General features: G+C 43.3%; 1 protein-coding gene across 2 annotated transcripts in view; it reads left to right on the top strand.

Annotated features, from left to right (window-relative positions):
- Nucleotides 1–19488, top strand: part of LOC129374559 (titin-like) — a 150932-nt gene that overhangs the window by 128208 nt on the left and 3236 nt on the right. For both annotated transcript variants that reach the window (XM_055053030.1, XM_055053028.1), the window contains 24 exons: nucleotides 20–1783; nucleotides 1888–2181; nucleotides 2333–2617; nucleotides 2731–3030; nucleotides 3148–5214; nucleotides 5342–5644; nucleotides 5749–6054; nucleotides 6217–6507; nucleotides 6611–6910; nucleotides 7104–7409; nucleotides 7587–7889; nucleotides 8026–8307; nucleotides 8410–9003; nucleotides 9134–9421; nucleotides 9606–9905; nucleotides 10006–10308; nucleotides 10443–10745; nucleotides 10840–11424; nucleotides 11513–11815; nucleotides 12109–12408; nucleotides 12488–13063; nucleotides 13167–13472; nucleotides 13579–14184; nucleotides 14296–19409. In XM_055053030.1, coding sequence (XP_054909005.1) covers nucleotides 20–1783; nucleotides 1888–2181; nucleotides 2333–2617; nucleotides 2731–3030; nucleotides 3148–5214; nucleotides 5342–5644; nucleotides 5749–6054; nucleotides 6217–6507; nucleotides 6611–6910; nucleotides 7104–7409; nucleotides 7587–7889; nucleotides 8026–8307; nucleotides 8410–9003; nucleotides 9134–9421; nucleotides 9606–9905; nucleotides 10006–10308; nucleotides 10443–10745; nucleotides 10840–11424; nucleotides 11513–11815; nucleotides 12109–12408; nucleotides 12488–13063; nucleotides 13167–13472; nucleotides 13579–14184; nucleotides 14296–19409 — 16379 coding nt within the window. The remainder of the gene's footprint in view (nucleotides 1–19; nucleotides 1784–1887; nucleotides 2182–2332; nucleotides 2618–2730; nucleotides 3031–3147; nucleotides 5215–5341; nucleotides 5645–5748; nucleotides 6055–6216; nucleotides 6508–6610; nucleotides 6911–7103; nucleotides 7410–7586; nucleotides 7890–8025; nucleotides 8308–8409; nucleotides 9004–9133; nucleotides 9422–9605; nucleotides 9906–10005; nucleotides 10309–10442; nucleotides 10746–10839; nucleotides 11425–11512; nucleotides 11816–12108; nucleotides 12409–12487; nucleotides 13064–13166; nucleotides 13473–13578; nucleotides 14185–14295; nucleotides 19410–19488) is intronic.

Genomic DNA, 19488 nt, shown 5'->3' with positions numbered 1-19488 from the left:
ATTTGTATGCCCTTCACAGAGGAAGCACAGATTGACTCAGATGTTGCCATGAGAACTCACTATATTGTCAAGGCTGGTAAAGATGTGGAGTTGTCTGTTCCATTGAAGGGCAGACCTGCTCCCACTGCTTCCTGGAGCAAAGGAGAAGAATGCATAGATCGCGATCCTAAATATGAGTTCCATCACTCAGACACAACAACTGTGCTCATCATGCGTGAAGTGACCAGACTTGACACTGGAAAGTACACAGTCAAGATAGAGAATGGTGTCGGAGAACCAAAGACACTATCTCTCTCTGTGAAGGTACAGGATACCCCAGCTCAGTGCAGAAACTTGGTTATGAAGGATGTTACCCGTGGAAAAGTCACCCTCTGCTGGGACCCTCCACTCCTTGATGGTGGTGCTGAGATCACAAACTACATTGTTGAGAAGAGGGACTCCTCTAAGAGATCATATTCTGCAGTGACAAACAAATGCACAAGTACTACATACACTATTGAAGATCTCTCAGAAAAAACAACTTTCTTCTTCCGCGTCTTAGCAGAAAATGAGAATGGTATCGGTGATCCATGTGAAACACAGGAACCTGTCAAGGCTACAGAAACTCCAGGACCAGTCAAAGAAATTTCTATGAAAGATTCATCTAAGACCTCTGTGACACTACAGTGGATAAAGCCTGACTATGATGGAGGCAGCATCATCTCTGACTATGTTATTGAGAAAAAGCTGAAGGATGAGGAATGGTCATTGGGAGGAGTCAGCAGACAATGTGAATTTGAGGTCAAGAAACTCAAGGAGCACTCTGAGGTGTTCTTCAGAGTTGCAGCCAGAAATGAGAAGGGACAGGGTGATTTTGTTGAGCATGGCCCTATCAAGGTCATTGACTACATCATCACTCCTGAGGCAGACCTCAGAGAATACCCAGGAGGCAGCTTCAATGTCCGTTTGGGTCATAATGTGCATATTGAGTTGCCATACAGAGGCAAGCCTAGACCTGCTGTGCAGTGGTTAAAGGACAGCCTGCCTCTGAAGGAAAGTGACCAAGTTCGATTTAAGACAACTGAAAACAAAGCCACTCTAATGATTAAGAATGTAAAGAAGGAGAATGAAGGTAAATACACCCTGAGTCTTGACAACAAGGTCAACAGGAAATCCTTCCACATCTTTGTTGTTACTCTTGGTCCACCATCAAAGCCAATTGGACCCATTCGCCTGGATGAAATCAGAGCTGACAATATCATGATCTCCTGGGATGAGCCTAATGATGATGGTGGTGGAGAGATTAGTTGTTACACAGTGGAAAAACGTGACACCTCCCAATCTAACTGGAAGATGGCTTCCTCCCATGTTGAGAGTACTCAGTTTAGAGTCCCCAATTTGATCAAGGGTGTCCAATACCAGTTCAGAGTGTGTGCTGAAAACCGATATGGTGTGAGTGAGCCTCTAATCTCACAAATGGTTATTGCCAAGCACCAATTCAGACCTCCAGGACCACCAGGAAAACCAGTTGTTTACAATGTTACTAATGATGGCATGACAATCCAGTGGGAAAAACCCATCTATGATGGTGGAACCCCCATCCAGGGATACCATGTGGAGAAAAAAGAAAAGAATAGCATCATGTGGCAAAAAGTGAACACTGTCCTTATAAAAGAAACGGATTACAGGATTTTGGAACTCATAGAAGGTCTTGAGTACTCTTTTAGAGTCTATGCTCAAAATGATGCCGGCTTTAGCCGAATGAGTGACGAAAGCAAGCCAACAATGGCTGTGAGTCCTGTTGGTAAGTCTTTGTGAAGATAATACAAAATTATACATCCCTTTTGTTGGAATTATGTGTTTAGCATGATAGTGTATTAAATCTAATATAAATGCAATGTTTTTTAGACCCACCTGGCCAACCTGATTACATCGATGTAACCAGTGACTCAGTAACACTAAAATGGGACGCCCCTAAACGTGATGGTGGTAGCAAGATAACAAGCTACAGCATTGAGAAACGTCAAGGTCACGGGCGCTGGTTCAAGGCCAATCTGACTGAAGTACATGACTGTCAGTACACTGTCACAGGGTTGACAACAAATGAGCGCTACGAGTTCAGAGTCATTGCTAGAAATGCGATAGGGATTGTCAGTCCCCCATCCAACTCTTCTGGTTTTATTGCTGTACGAAGTGAAAATGGTGAGTTGCAAAACATTTAAATATATTACACTAAAATTAATAGGTCTAAAGTATGCACACCAGTTTTTACATTAATGTAATATTCAAAAAACAACTTTTTATTTTTTCCTGCTACACATTAAAAACTAACATAATTTTTATTTTTAATCAGCTCCTCCAAATATTGAGTTTGGCCCCGAGTACTTTGAGGGTTTGACAGTAAAGGCAGGAGATAACATCCGGGTGAAAGTGACCATCACTGGACGCCCAGTTCCAAAAGTTGTCTGGTTCAAAGATGATGTGGAGATTACCAAAAAGATGATGGACATTATTACTGTTCCTGGATCCAGCACTCTGTTTGTCCGAGATGCTGACCGCACACATCGTGGCCAATATGCTGTAGAAGCTACCAATGGATCTGGAACTAAAAAAGAGACTATTCTAATTCAAGTGCAAGGTAATACCAATAGTATTTAGTCTGGTGATTAAATGCTTTTTTGCCAGCATGCTTTTTATTTCTACTTCTATTCTGTTTTATTTTAATTATCTCAATGTGACTTTGCAATACAGACACACCAGGGGAGCCAGTAGGACCAATCACCTTCACAAATATTTCAGAGGGGAAGTGCACTCTCTCTTGGAACCCACCAGAAAATGATGGCTGCTCTGAGATTACACATTACACCATTGAAAAACGGGAAACTGCCAAAATTTCCTGGGCCTTAGTGTCTGATGAATGTAAGGAGTGTACTTTTAATGCAACTAAGCTCATCAAGTCCAATGAGTACCAGTTCAGAGTGTCTGCAGTTAACAAGTTTGGTGTTGGTAGACCCCTGGAATCCAGTCCTATCATTGCACAATTGCAATACAGTAAGTGGAAAATTCCTAAAGCCTTAAAAATATACAGAATATTTTCTACATTTTCTAGATTCTACTTAAATTGTTCATCTTCATTTAATTATTGATCTCCAAAATGTTTTTTTTCAGCAACTCCTGATGCCCCAGGAACTCCTGATGCCACTGAGGTGACAGGAGAAAGCATAACACTGTCTTGGACTTCTCCAACATCTGATGGAGGCAATCCTATTCAGTACTATATTCTAGAGAAAAGAGAAAAGAAAACTGTTCGGTTCTACAAGGTGATTTCCAAAAAACCTATCATCGAATGCGCTCACAAGGTGCTTAACCTGTCAGAAGATATGGAATATGAGTTCCGAGTCATGGCTGTCAATGACGCTGGCGTTGGGCCTCCTAGCAACATCTCTTTGCCAATCAAGGCTGCTGAACCGAAAGACATCCCATGTGCTCCATCTGTGGTTTGTGTGTCAGACTCCACAAACACTTCCATTAGCTTGGAATGGACCAAACCAGTTGATGATGGAGGCATGGAGATCATTGGCTACATCATTGAAATGGTGAAGGGAGAAGGCACTGAATGGAAGAGAGTAAACGAGGAACTTGTGCCAGAAACTAGTTATGTGGTGACAGGTTTACAGACAGGAGCTGAGTACACATTCCGTGTTGCAGCAGTTAATCATATAGGTAGAGGTGAAGAAAAGGAGATTCCAGAACCTGTTCAGTCTGTTGATAGGTTAACACCACCACAGGTGGATATTGATGCCACATTTAAGCAGACACACATAATCAAGGCTGGAGGTTCTATATGTTTGGGCATTCACTTCAGAGGAAAGCCCATTCCTTCTTCTACTTGGGTGAAGGAGGAAGGAGACCTAAGCGGAATGTCAGAGATCACAACTGTTGATGGTTACAGCTCTTTGAGCATTGAAAACTGCTCTAGATATGACACAGGCAAATACACAGTCAACCTGGAGAATTCCAGTGGTAGCAAGGCTGTTACCTTTGTGGTAAAAGTAATGGATACACCTGGACCGCCACAGGCCGTAGCTTTCAAGGAAGTCTCCAGAGGCTCAGTCACTCTTGTCTGGAAGCCACCTGTCAATGATGGTGGAGCTCGTATTCATCACTATATTGTTGAGAGGCGTGAGGCTAGTCGACGGACATGGCAGGAATCTGGTGGCAAATGCACACAGTGTATTCTGAAGATCCAGGACCTGCTGGAGGGAGTTCCTTATTTCTTCAGAGTCTCAGCTGAAAACCACCATGGTTTGGGTGAGGCCTTTGAGCTAACTGAACCAGTAATTGCCACAGCAGAACCATCATCTCCAAAGAGACTGGATATCCTCGATACCACAGATAGTTCTGTGTTACTAGGCTGGTTGAAGCCAGAACATGATGGTGGCAGCCGCATTCAGGGTTATGTTATTGAGGCTAGACCAAAGGGTGGAGACAAATGGGTAGTGGTTGGAAACACCAAGAATCTTACCTTTGCTGTTGAAAAGCTCAATAAGGGTGATGAGTATGACTTCCGTGTGAAGGCTAAAAATGAAGCTGGTTATAGTTTACCAAAGAAAACTCTGGTCCCTGCGCTGGTAAAGGAGCCTCACATTGAACCTGCTGCTGACCTTAGTGAGATACCCAACCAGCTTATCACATGCAGGTCGGGCAGCACATTCACCATCGATGTTCCTATTAGTGGTAGGCCTGCTCCTAAGGTCTCATGGAAGTTGGAAGAAATGAGACTAAAGAACTCTGACAGAGTCACCATCAAAGTAACTAAAGACAGGGCTAGTATCTCAGTCAAAGACGCCATGAGAGGAGATGGAGGAAAATACTATCTTACGCTGGAGAATGTAACAGGAACCAAGACATTTACGGTTGAAGTTAACGTTACAGGTAGACCGAGTCCTCCATCTGGACCAATCGAAATTTCTTCCATCACCTCTGAGTCCTGCGTTGTTAATTGGCAACCACCTGAGGATGATGGTGGCACTGACATCACCAACTACATTGTGGAGAAGCGTGAATCTGGCTCCACAGCTTGGCAGTTGATCAACTCTAGTGTGAAGCGCACATCTCTTCATGTTAGTCACCTGACCAAATATATGCAGTACACATTCAGAATCTCAGCTGAGAACCGATTTGGGGTCAGCAAGCCCACTGAGTCTGAGACGATCGTTGCAGAACATCCCTTCTGTAAGTGTATCCTTCAACTCTTTCTTTCTTTGAAATTATGTGGTTTTATACTACATTAACAAAGATCTCAAATGTGTGATCTTTGTTGAACTACACTGTAATCACTAGACTCTTTTTTTAAATACAGCACCTCCAGGACCCCCAACAAAACCTTCAGTCTTTAATGTCACAGCAAACACAATGACCTTAAGATGGGAGGAACCCTACCATGATGGTGGAAGCAAGGTGACGGGCTACTGGGTTGAAAAGAAGGAGAGGAACAATATATTGTGGGTTAGAGAAAATAAGATCCCATGCTTTGAATGCTACTACAAAGTGGAAGACCTAGTTGAAGGCCTGGAATACCAGTTCAGGGTCTATGCCATGAACAGTGCAGGACTCAGCAAAGCCAGTGAGGCCTCTAAGGGAGCAGTTGCTCAAAATCCAGTTGGTATGTTTTGCCAGTAGTATAATGTTACACATAGTATGATGTCTTTATGCTAAGAAATTTGTTGTTCTATCCTATCTGACAACAATCTTTTGACTGGCATTTAGATCCACCAAGTAAACCTGAAGTCACCAAAGTTACAAGAACCACTGTGTCCTTGAAATGGTCAGCTCCATTGAATGATGGCGGTAGTCCAATTGTTGGCTACATCATCGAACGAAAGCCCTACACTTTGACAGGCGAGGGCCGCTGGCTCAAGTGTAACTACACCAATGTAACAGATCATTTCTTCACTGTTACTGCCCTGGGAGAGGGAGAGGCCTATGAATTTAGGGTGATTGCAAAGAACGCCAACCAAGTCTTCAGCACACCATCTGAATCCACAGGATCTGTGCAGTGCAAGACTGATTTTGGTAAGAGTTTATTCCATGGAAATCGTCAATACCCCATCAGACATGATAGTTATATACAACTGCATTATACATAATAGCAACCAGACCATGACCAAGATACATCTGCACATGAGAACAGTAGAGTGACTGTTGACAATTGTCAAATTTATGTCCACTTAACAGAACCACCAAAGGCCAATTTGGACAGCAAACTTCTCTCTGAAACTGTAATGGTCAGAGCTGGTTCAGACCTGGTTCTGGATGCTGCAGTGGGAGGTAGACCTGATCCAAAGGCTTTCTGGTCCAAGGGCAACAGGGAATTGGAGATGTGTGAAAAATATCACCTCCAGTATACCCCTACCAGAGCTATGGCCATTATTAAATTTTGTGACAGAGATGATACTGGAAAATACATCCTAACAGCCAGAAACGTGAGTGGAACCAAGACTGCAGAGGTCAATGTCAAAGTGCTTGGTAAGTATTTTGTTTGTTTTACCATTTGAATTATTTGTAATTTGATAACTCTTGGCACATTTTTGCAAAGTGACTTACTCTAAATATGTCTGTTTTTGGCTAGACACACCTGGAGTGTGTGAAGGCAACATTGAAATCAGCAAGATAACAGAAGAGTCATGCACTCTAAGCTGGAAGCCTCCTCTTGAGGATGGCGGCGATGACATTTCACACTACATTGTAGAGAGGCGTGATACCAACAGGCTGACCTGGGTGATCATGAATGCCGAGTGCAAGGAGCTGACATGCAACATCACTGGTCTGTTCAAGAACACAGAGTACTTGTTCAGAGTTCGTGGAGTCAACAAGTATGGTTCCGGCGTTTACCTCCAGTCACAGCCGATGGTGGCCAAAAACACATTCAGTAAGTACAAGTGAAACTATTGAAAACAAATCCCTAAATTTGGGGATCAAAAATATCAAAATGTCAGTTTAATTTACCCAGGATTCTGTTTATTCTATTGTCTCAATGTATTTAAACTCCAATCAAAAAGACTAAACTTACCAAAGAGGAATGCATGAAACAAATCAGTCTCTTTTTCTTATCTATTCCCTAGCTGTGCCCACTCCTCCTGGAGCCCCAGAGATCCTAGTTTCAGGAAAGGATTTTGCCACTATAGAGTGGCTAAAACCAGAAAATGATGGTGGTAGCCCAATAACTCATTACCTGGTTGAAAGACATGAGAGAAAGAGTGCCCGCTGGGTAAAGGTGAATAAGGATGGTGCTCAACTGGATACCACTCTAAAGGTGTCTGGTTTGACTGAAGGCAACATCTATCAGTTCAGAGTAACAGCCATTAACAAGGCCGGCGAGAGTGAACCCAGTGAGGTTTCTCTGTATGTCGTCTGCAGAGTCCCAACGAGTAAGTTTCATCATTGCCTTGACTAACATGTTTCTAAAGATATCAGAAATGACCTTCATATTAACTTTAATCTATAAGTGTCATAATATTTTTAGAAGACAGTAGTAAGAAATAAAGCCATATGTTATTAATAAATAATTTGAAAGAGCTCATATAAACTGACCTACCTTTCCATAGGCACTCCTGCACCTCCTTCTATTCCTCGAATTGTCGACACCCATGCTGACAGCATTAGCCTCGCTTGGTCTCGACCTGTGGACGATGGAGGTGCTGATGTGATTGGCTACATTCTGGAGATGCAGGAAGTTGGGGCAGAGGAATGGAAGAAGGCCCATGAAAAGACCTTGCGTGCTGCAGAGTATGTGGTGACTGGACTTTCTGCAGGCAAGAAGTATTGTTTCAGAGTGGCTGGTATCAACGTCAATGGAACAGGAGACTTTAGTGAACCATGTGCTGAGACTGAGCCAGTGGAAAGAATTGGTAAGTGTTTAAACAGGCCTCAGGAAATAAGTATGAATATCAGCTGATTTCATTTATTTGTTTACATCTGTCCCACAAAAGAAAATTATGTGTACACAAAAAACATTCCTTGCAACACATCATCTATCCCTTACAGAACCTCCTGATTTTGAGCTCCACGATGACCTCAAAAAGACAATCTGCTTGCGCGCTGGTGGCTCCCTCCGCCTTTTTGTCAGTGTCACAGGCCGTCCTGCCCCTACCATAACATGGAGCAAACCTGGTGTTGACCTCCAAAATAGAGGCTTTATAGAGGTCACAAACAAATCCACCACTCTCATAATTGACAAGGTTCATCGCTATGATGCTGGCAAGTACACGCTGTTGGCTGAGAACACTGCTGGAAAGCAGGAAGTCAGTATTCTTGTCAAGGTTTACGGTATGTTAACATTACTATCTATAAATTATATTATTTAATTGTTTGATTTCCATTATATATTTGATATTGTTTTCATAAAGTTAACCCGATTTATGTTCTCAGACACACCTGGACCAACTGGACCAATCAAGATGAAAGAGCTCACTAAGGACTGTGCCACCATTTCCTGGGAAGCCCCAGCTGTGGACGGTGGTGCTCCTGTCAATAACTACATCATTGAAAGACGAGAGGCCTCAATGAGAGCCTACAAGACAGTAACTTCCAAGTGCAGTAAAACTTCCTATAAGATTGATAATCTGATGGAGGGAATGCTGTATTACTTCCGTGTCCTCCCTGAAAACATTTATGGAATTGGAGAGCCCTGTGAGACTCCAGATGTCATCCTGGTTTGTGAAGTTCCTCTTCCACCACATAAGTTTGAGGTGACAGATGTCACCAAGAGCACAGTCACTCTGTCTTGGGAAAAGCCAGAGCATGATGGTGGCAGTAGGTTGACAGGTTACATCATTGAAGCTTGCAAGTTTGGTACTGACAAGTGGATGAAGGTGGCAACACTGAAGCTAACAGACTTTGAGCACACCGTAGAGAAATTGAATGAGAAAGAACAATATTTGTTCAGAATTAAAGCTGTCAACAGCAGAGGAGCCAGTGAGCCAAAGGAACTTGTTGCTGCTGTCACTGTCCAGGAACAGAGAGGTAACCAAAGAGCAAAGCTATTATATTCTTATTTTTATTTAAAACATTGCATAATTAAGATTTATGTTCAACATCCTGGCTGTTCATACTTCCCTCTGAGGCAATAAATTTGTTTTTTTTTTTCTTTTAGTGATGCCTGCGGTAGATTTGTCCAGCATTCCCCAGAAGGTTGTTAATGTTTTGGCTGGTAAGACATTGGAGCTGGACCTGCCAATCATTGGCAGGCCTCCTCCTGTTTCATCCTGGTATTTTGCGGACAACAAGATAAAGATAACAGATCGGGTGAAGGTCAAGAGCACTGGCAAGTTCTCCAAGCTATCTGTGTCTGACACAACCATTAATGACAGCGGTGACTACACACTGGAAGTCAAGAATATTGTTGGAGTCATCACTGAGGTCATCAAGGTCATCATTCTCTGTAAGACATTTTTCCCGCTATCATTTATTCATTCCTTCATTCATTACTGTATTAATAGCCAAGTCAACACCAGTTACATAACTGACATCTAAATTTTAAAGTTGAAGTTTGTGTGCTGTGAAAATATCATAACCTGCAGGACTCGTGTAAACGGACCTTCATTTCTCTTTTTTCACTTTTTCAGCTAAACCTGATGAACCCAAAGGGCCCATACGATTTGATGAGATTGATGCCACTACAGTCACCTGCAGCTGGGATCCCCCAGTCAGAGATGGTGGAGCTCCCATTAGTGGTTATTTAGTAGAACAGCGTGATGCTCACAGGCCTGGCTGGGTGACTGTTTCTGACTCTGTGAGCAGACCGTTGTTCAGGTTTGAGAACCTCATTGAGGGAGATGAATATGTATTCCGTGCAGCTGCTGTGAATCGCTATGGCACCGGCGAGTTCCTCCAGTCTGAGATTGTCACTTGTAGGAGCTTGAAAAGTAAGACTCTTAACCTTAGCTTTGCATGATCGTCTTGCCGTATAATGCAGAGCAGTATAATATGACAGCAGCAAAATGGTAACACTTGCCTCATCCACAGATGTGCCTGGACCTCCTGGTCGTCCAATTACATTTGATGTGTCTCGTGATGGAATGACTGTTGCTTGGGAGCAACCAGATGAAGACGGTGGTCTTGAGGTTTCTGGATACATCATTGAGCGCAAAGAAGTAAGGGCTGAGCGATGGGTGCGTGCAAACAAGAACCCTGTCACTATGACCAGGTACAGGTCAACTGGGTTGATTGAAGGCCTGGAATATGAACACAGAATCACAGCCATTAATGCAAGAGGCCTGAGCAAGCCAAGTTTGCCATCCAAACCAGCAGTAGCAACAGATCCAATTGGTGAGCAAAAACTAACAAGACTTTAATGTATAATTGGTTAAAGTTAAATAAAATTCCCATCATTGCCAAAAAGTAATATTAAGCACAACTTAAGAAAGTCACAACATCTGGCATATGTTTATTTTCCCGTGCAGATCCACCCGGCTGTCCTCAAAACCCAAGAATCACAGATACTACCAAGTCATCTGTGTCGCTTGCTTGGAGTCCACCTGATGATGAGGGAGATGCTAGAGTAGATGGTTATTTGATTGAAATGCAGAAGGTGGGCTCTGTGGCCTGGATCAAGTGCAACACCACTCCATCTCTCATATGCGAGTACACGCTGACCAACATGCCACAAGGAGAGGAGTTCAAATTCCGTGTAATGGCTTGTAATGCTGGTGGTTCTGGAGAACCTGCAGAAGTACCAGGAACGGTCAAAGTAACAGAAATGCTTGGTAGGAAACCACATTTGCAACTGTGCAATCAGGTTTATGAGATAAAATGAGTGCTCAGATCAAAAATAATTTTTGCAAAATTATTGTTTTTCAGAATCTCCTGATTATGAGCTGGAGTTGAAATACAAAGATGTGTACATTGTCCGTCATGGAGGAGTGGTTAGACTGTCTGTACCTATTAAAGGCAAACCCCTTCCAACTTGTAAATGGTCAAAGGATACTGGCACTATTGCTGCGAAGGCTATGATTGCCTCCACCGAGGACTCCAGTGAATTGGTGATAAAGGGAGCAGAGAGGAGTGACTCTGGTCTGTATGAACTCCTGCTGGAAAATAAGGTTGGAAAGAAGAAAGTCCAGATTAAGGTCAGAGTCATCGGCCGCCCAAGTGCTCCAGAGGGACCAATGGTCTTTGAGGAAATCCAAGCCAACTCTGTGAAGGTCTCTTGGAAGACACCCAAGGATGATGGTGGCTCAGAGATTCTTGGCTACATTGTAGAAAGGCGTGAAGCAGCCAGAAATGCCTGGTACACCGTGGACTCTAGAGTAACTGAGACCCAGCTTGTTGTTAAGGGCTTAAAAGAAGGAACAGAATACCACTTCAAAGTTACTGCTGAAAACTCATTTGGCATCAGTGGATCTCTGAAATCTGAACAGCCAGTGGTACCAAAGACTCCTCTCTGTAAGTTTTGTTTTCTGCAAACCAACTGTCTTTGAAACCCTTTAAATTATATATTTTATTTACAAAACTTGCTCTCCTTTCACATTAGGTCCTCCTGAGCCTTCAACTGCTCCCCCTGAGATAATGGATGTCACCAAAAGCTCAGTGGCACTTGCCTGGTCCAGACCAAAGGATGATGGAGGATCTGCCATCAGTGGTTATTTTGTTGAGTACAAGGAGGTTTCTGCTGAGACATGGATCCGCCATGAGACCAAGATCACCTCTACTATGTTTACTCTACATGGACTTACTCCTGATACAGACTACCAATTCCGCATTGTTGCTGTTAACAATATAGGTGAAAGTGAGGCTTGTCCAGCATCTGATCCTGTCACATGCAAAGATCCATTTGGTGAGTATTGTGTGTTCCACACAGGATTTATGTAGTCATTACTATTTAGCAATTAAGATAATTAGAAAAATAATCTAATTACTTAATTAATCTAGTGTTAAGTCCAAATAATCTGCAGCACTAAAAATTTCTTACACAATGTTTTCATTTCAGGAGACAAAAACAACAGTTAATAGAAATAATAATTAGTACTAGTAGACATTAGCATAGTTTCTCCTTTAGATTTTCTGTTAGTGAAAAAGAATATAGACAAAATAAGAACAAATTTGACTTAATGTTTTTCCATTTCACAGACAAGCCCAGTCAACCAGGAGAGATTGACACAGTGAATGTGAGTAACAACTTTATTACTATTCGCTGGCAACCTCCTGAGTGTGATGGCGGAAAGGAAGTCCTGGGCTACTGGGTTGAGTACAGAAAGTCTGTTGAGAGCACCTGGAAGAAGTGCAATAAACAGAGGGTTAAGGAAAAGGAATTCACCATGGTTGGCTTGGCTGAGGCCACTGAATATGAGTTCAGAGTCTTTGCTGAGAATGAAACGGGAATGAGTAGACCCCGTAGGACTGCCACATGCATTAAGACGAAACTAATAGGTGAGTGCAGCTGAATATAATTCATAACATTGTTAACACAGGATGTTTCATTGTTTCATTAAGTTGTTTTTACCAACAGCTGAAAGTAAACCAAGCCTTAGGAAAGAAATGGAGGAAGCCACTGCCAAGCTTGGCCAGCCTGCGGTCATGAAATGCCAGATTATTGGCCGACCTGTTCCAGAAATTAAGTGGTATCATGCTGGCAAGGAAATCGTTGAGTCCCGCAAGTATGAGATGAGCTCTGATGGCCGCAACCACTCCCTGTCTATTATGACAGACCAGCAGGAAGATGAAGGAGAATATACTTGCAAGGCAGTGAATGAAGCAGGAGAAGTTGAGACCACTGGCATTCTAGTGTTGGAGGCTCCTCCATCCTTCCACCCTGATTACCCACTTAAGGAAACATATTATGCTGGACTTGGAACAACTCTACGCATCCATGTTGTTTATATTGGTCGTCCTCAGCCAAAGATCATGTGGCTACATGGAGCTAAGACACTGGAAAACACAGAGGAAATTAGCATTGAGACCACTGAGCACTACACACACCTAGTAGTAAAGAACGCCCAGCGCAGAGTGAATGGAGGAAAATATAGGATCCGACTCCATAACCACTTTGGGAGGGCTGACACTGCATTCAATGTTGAAATTTATGGTATGTGAATTAAATTGTTTTAAGTACTGTAAAAATACCTGCAGTAGTAATCGGAATACTATCAGATTTCTGTACAATAACAATCCTGTATCTTTGTCTACAGACAAACCTGATATACCTCAGGGACCCATTGTCCTGGATGCCCTCCTTAAGAACTCTGTCATTATCAGCTGGAAACCTCCCAAGGATGATGGAGGCTGTATGATCACCAACTATATTGTAGAAAAAAGAGAAGACAAAGAGGGCACGGAGTGGGAACTTGTGTCATCATCCATTAACAGCACATCTTGCCGTGTGCCCAACCTCATCGATAGTGCTGGATACTTTTTCCGTGTTTATGCCCAGAATAGATATGGCAACAGTGAGCCACTGGAGCTAACCTCCCCCATCCTGATCAAGAGCCAACTGGGTAAGACAATATCACATTTCATTTCACATGGAACAAAGAAATTATTTTACAACCTAAACTTTATTGCAAAAAAGTTGACAAGTGTCTCCTTAATATATGTCCACAGAGAGACCATCACCACCTTTGTCACCAGTTGTTTCTGGTATCACTAAGGATTCCTGCGTGGTTTCCTGGAAGCCCCCAATAAGTGATGGGGGATCTAAGATCAAGAGCTATTGCCTTGAAAAGAAACATAAAAAAGATAAGAAGGAATGGACTGAATGGACTCCAGTTACCACAGATGAGATCAAGCAAACTGTGTTCTCTGTCAAGCGCCTAACTGAAGGCATTGAATACATCTTCCGTGTCAAATGTGAAAACCTTGGAGGAGAAAGTGATTACAGTGAGGAGACCCCTGCCATCGTACCTGCAACTGCCATAGACATCCGCGCTCCTGCCTTCAAGGAGGAGCTGAGGAACATGAGTGTCAAGTACAAGAGCAATGCGACCCTTGTGTGCAAGATTACAGGACAACCTAAGCCTGTGATTAAATGGTTTAGACGAGGAAAGGAAATCCACTCAGATGGAAAGAAGATCAAGATCCAGGAGTTTAAGGGAGGATACCACCAGCTGGTCATCACTGAGGCCGATGAGGAAGACTCCACTGTTTATCAGATCAGAGCCACCAACCAAGGGGGCTCAATATGTGCTACAGTCTCTCTAGATGTTGAAAGTAAGCTTAGAACACTTGATTTCATCAATGAAGCCAATTACATATTTAACGTTAAAGTGCTGTTAATATATCTAACTCACTGTAAAATGTAATTATTTTTCTTCTTTTTAGTCCCTGCCAAGATCAATTTGCCAAAGAACCTGAAAGACAAGGAAGCCATCCCAGCTTTACGTGGGGAGGTGGTCAATATCAAGATTCCCTTCAGTGGTAAACCAGATCCTGTTATTACATGGCAGAAGGGACAAGATCTTATTGACAGTAATGGTCACTACCAGGTGATCGTCACTAGATCGTTCACTTCCCTGGTCTTTGCCAATGGAGTGGAAAAGAAGGATGCAGGTTTCTACATTGTCTGTGCCAAGAACAGATTTGGTATTGATCAACAAACCGTTGAATTGGATGTTGCTGATGTGCCTGATCCACCTCGTGGCATCAAAGCCAGTGATGTGTCCAGAGACTCAGTCACACTGAACTGGGTGGCTCCAGCCAATGATGGTGGCAGCAAGGTTGTAAGCTACATCATTGAAAAGTGTCCGACCACTGCTGAGAGGTGGGAACGTGTTGCACAGTCCCGTGACACCCACTACACCGTAATTAATTTGTTTGGAGGTACAAGCTATCAGTTCAGAGTTATTGCTGAAAACAAATTTGGACAGAGTGCCCCATCTGAAAGCAGTGGACCTGTCATGACTAAAGAAGACAAATCCAGAGTTTTGCTTTATGACAGGGAGGTTGGTGATACTGAACGAGTCCCCAAGGGCAAAGCTCAACACTCCGACACCAAGAATCTGCACAACAAATATTCCATTGCAGAAGAACTGGGCAGAGGCCAATTTGGCATTGTTCACCGCTGTGTTGATATTAGCTCTGAGAAGACCTACATGGCCAAATTTGTTAAAGTTAGAGGTGCTGATCAGGCAATAATTAAAAAGGAAATTGCAACACTCAATTTGGCCAAACACGCTAACTTCTTGCTTCTTCATGAGTCCTTTGAAAGCCCGGAGGAATTGGTCATGATCTATGACTTCATTTCTGGCCATGACATCTTTGAGCGCCTTAATACAGCAGAGTTTGAGCTCAATGAACGGGAGATTGTCAACTATATCAGGCAGATCTGTTCAGCTCTGGAATATCTGCATTCTAAGAGATATGGGCACTTTGATATCAGACCTGAAAACATTGTATACACAACTAGAAGCAGCTCAGTTGTGAAGATTATTGAACTGGGGCAATCCAGACATCTGACACCTGGAGAACAAATAAAGATTCAGTACACTACTGCAGAGTATGCTGCCCCTGAAATCCACCATTGTGACATGGTTAGTACAGTTACTGACATGTGGTCTGTGGGTGTACTTACCTACGTGCTTCTCAGTGGTCTTAATCCATTCACAGCCGAAACCAACCAGCAAATGATTGATAACATTTCAAATGCAGCCTATGGCTATGATGATGAGTCATTTAAGCAGGTCAGTGTAGAAGCCTTAGACTTTACAGATCGTTTAATGACAAAAGAACGGAAGCACCGTATGACTGCAGCTGAGGCTCTGCTGCATCCTTGGCTAACAAAACCTGCAGAAGAGATAAGTGCCAGGGCAATCCCAGTCGGTAGACACAAGAGATACTACCAGGCAATGGTCAAGAAAGAATGGAGCACTGTAATTTCTGCTGCCCGTGTGGCCAGCGGTGGTTCAATCAGGTCCCAGCGTGGTGTATTTGTCTCTAAAGTAAAGATTGCTCCATTTGAACATGGTCCTCTTGCAGGCCAAGTTAGCCATGCAGTGGTCAATGAAGGAGATAATGTGAAGTTCATCTGCAACATTGAAAATTATGACAGCACCACTGAAGTTACGTGGTATTGTGGTGTCAGGCAACTTGAAGCTGGAGACAAGTATGAAATTGAATATGAAGATGGTCTGGCTGTAATTACCATCAACAAGATCACTAGAGCGGATGATGGCACTTACAGATGCAAGGTTGTGAATGAGTATGGTGAAGATAGTGCTTATGCAGAGCTTTTTGTCAGTGGGGTTAGATCTTACCGTGACTTCTTCACTACTCGTGTGGTGAGAAGAACAAAGCGAAGAGTTGACACTGCTAGAATGCTTCAGAAGCCACCAGAATTTACTCTTCCTCTGGTCAACCGCACAGCCTATCTTGGTGAGGATGTGCGCTTTGGAGTAACCATCACCGTTCATCCTGAGCCTCGTGTTATCTGGCATAAATCTGGACAAAAGCTTATCCCTGGACACGATGACAGGAAATACACCTTCACTACTGACAAAGGCTTGTACCAGCTTATAATCCACAATTTGGAAAAGGAGGATGATGCTGAGTACAGTGTTGTAGCCCGTAACAGGTATGGCGATGACAGCTGCAAGGCCCGCCTCACTGTTGTTCCTCGCCCTAAACCAGCAGACCTCACTTTGAGGCCCATGTTCAAACGGTTGCTTGCAAACATTGAGTGCAAGGAGGGTCAGAATGTTCGTTTTGAGATTAGAGTTTCTGGCCACCCAACACTGAAATGGGAGAAAGATGGAACACCTTTAGCCTTTGGACCATCCATAGAAGTTGTTCATGAAGGCTTGGACTACTACATCCTTCATGTAAGAGACACTCTCCCTGAGGACTCTGGTGTGTACAGGGTTACAGCAACCAACTCTGCTGGATCTGCCAGCTGCCAAGCAACTCTTAAAGTGGAGAGAGTAACTCATGTAAAGAAGGAATATGAGCCCAGTGAAAAGGAGAAGCAAAAGATAGCTGGACAAGAGGAATTGGATAAAAAGGTTAGACTGGCTCAGATTTTGGCAGGCACTGTTGTTACACCTCTCCCACCTGCAGCAGTAGAAGCTGTCAGGGAGGCAGCCACTATGTTTAAACCTGCTGTCACAACTAAGAAAGGTGAGAAAACTGAGGCTGAGATCAAGAAAGAAAAAGAGGAAAGAAAGAAGAGAGCAGAGGAGAAAAGGCTTCGTATGCCATATGTCGTTCCTGCACCTCGTGTCATTAATCCAGCTGTTCTCGAGGAAGATGTGGAAATTAAACACTTCCAGCCACTGTCTGACATGAAATGGTACAAGAAGCTGAGGGATCAATATGAATTCCCAGAGCCAATGGAAAAAATCAGACAAAAGAGAATGAAACGTATCCGTCTGTCACGATGGGAACAGTTTTATGAGGTGCCCATAAGGATCAAGGAACAGTATAAGCCTAAGTGGCGCATCTCTTCTTTGACTCAGGACGACTTGGAGACTGTGAGGCCCGCAAGACATCGCTCTCCTTCTCCTGAAATGGAGGCCTACCGCAGGCTCAGGAGGCGTTCTCTGGGAGATCTCTCAGATGAGGAGCTGCTGCTTCCTGTAGGTGAATATCTCTCTATGAAGCGAACAGAAGAAGAAAGACTCCGTCTGGAAGAAGAGTTGGAGCTTGGTTACTCTGCTTCTCCACCTAGTCTCAGTCCTGTTCGCTTTGAGCTGTCTGCTTTGCGCCCAACATCTCCAAGGAGAGTCTACAGTGATGAGGAAGAAGGAGAAGAGATCAAAAGATATGATTCATACAGAATTCCTTCTAAATATGAGGCCGGCCCAAGTTTTGTTGATCTCCGCCAACGTCATGACAAGACAACATACAAGCCTCCAAGACAGAAACAACGGGTGTATGAAGAAAGAGAAGATCTAGAGCTGCTACGTCCACAGGCAACCACTGGGAGAATCTCTTCTTACAAGAGTCAACTCAAGCACATGGAATTTGAGGAGAAGACACGTACTTCTAAAAAGGAAGCCGTTACAGTTTCAACCTATTCTGAGAGCACTGAATCTGAGCATCTAACAACTTTTGCAACAGAATATGTTCCTAAACCTATAAAAAAGATTCCATTACATGAACTACAGGTGGAAAAATCATATGAAGCAGAAAAGGCTTTAAAGACAGATGTCACACTTCCAAAAGTGGACTTTTTGTCCAGGTATGAGGAGAGAAAACAGGCACTCAGATCAGAGAGAAGATCTGTAGAGAAGAAAGTTGAGGTTGTAACACAGGCTCCCTTCAGCTTGGACCATGCCCCACGTATCACCATCAGGATGCGATCTCATCGTGTACCCTACGGTTCCAACACAAAATTTACCCTGAATATCCAAGCCAAACCTGAACCTGAGATCAAATGGTTCCACAATGGAAAGGAGATTCATCAGAGCAGCAAATACTACATGACCAACATCAGTGGAGTTTTAACTCTCCAGATCAACAACTGTGTGACAGAAGATTCAGGTACATACCGGGTCGTCTGCAAGAATGCTAAAGGAGAAACTTCAGATTATGCTACATTAGATGTAGCAGGGGAAGAGTATGCTGCTTTTTCATCACTCCGCAAAGATGAGGAACCACCATCAGCTCATCTGCCAGAGATGACTCGAACAGAGGTCTATCATGTTTCTTCATCCAAAACAACTGTAGAGGAAACGGTCACTGAAGTTGTAAAAGAGACAACTACTGTTGTTGAGGAGCCAAGGGAGAAACCAGGAGTCCCTGCCACAATCCTGACTAAACCTCAGTCCTTGACTGTGGAAGAAGGAGACAATGCCCGATTTGAGTGTGATGTGGCTGGTGAACCAGCACCTTCTATGTCCTGGCTTCGTGAAGGAACCAACGTTGCTCCTTCTGCCCGTCACCACATTGTATCCACTCAATACAATTCCACCTTTGAGATTTCTGCAGTTGAGGTGTCAGATGAAGGGAGTTACACCTTACTAGTAGAAAATGCTAGTGGAAAGCAGGAAGCCCATTTCACTTTAAAAATAAAGAAGTCTGAGTCAAAGGAGAAAGTAGTTGCTACTCCCAGAATTACTTCTCCTGAGGCTAAATCACCATTACCCAAGTCCCCTGAACCAGTCAAATCCCCTCAGAGAGTCAAGTCACCTGAGCCAGTCAAATCTCCCCAAAGAGTAAAGTCTCCAGTTTCCCCAAAATCCCCAACACCAAAGTCCCCAACACCGAAGTCTCCTACTCCGAAGTCCCCAACTCCCAAATCCCCAACTCCATCTGAAAAGGAGCAAGTGATCCCACCAATCAAGTCACCCAAGAGGGTGATGTCACCAACTATTGAAAAGAAGCCCTTTTTTTCAACAGGACTCAATGATGTCACTGCATCCTGTGACTCTATTGTGAAACTGTCTGTGAAGGTGACAGGAGAGCCCAAACCTACTGTCTCTTGGTCAAAGGATGGAAAGGTAAAACATATAAATGTTCAAACTATTCAAAACATTTCATAGGATTTGACAACCGTAACTGTGTTGCTTTATGGGTTTT

Source organism: Poeciliopsis prolifica, unplaced genomic scaffold (assembly GCF_027474105.1).
Source record: "Poeciliopsis prolifica strain line A6 unplaced genomic scaffold, Auburn_PproV2 SCAFFOLD036, whole genome shotgun sequence".
NCBI classification, from domain to species: Eukaryota; Metazoa; Chordata; class Actinopteri; order Cyprinodontiformes; family Poeciliidae; genus Poeciliopsis; species Poeciliopsis prolifica.
This window is presented reverse-complemented; position numbering and strand designations above follow the sequence as displayed.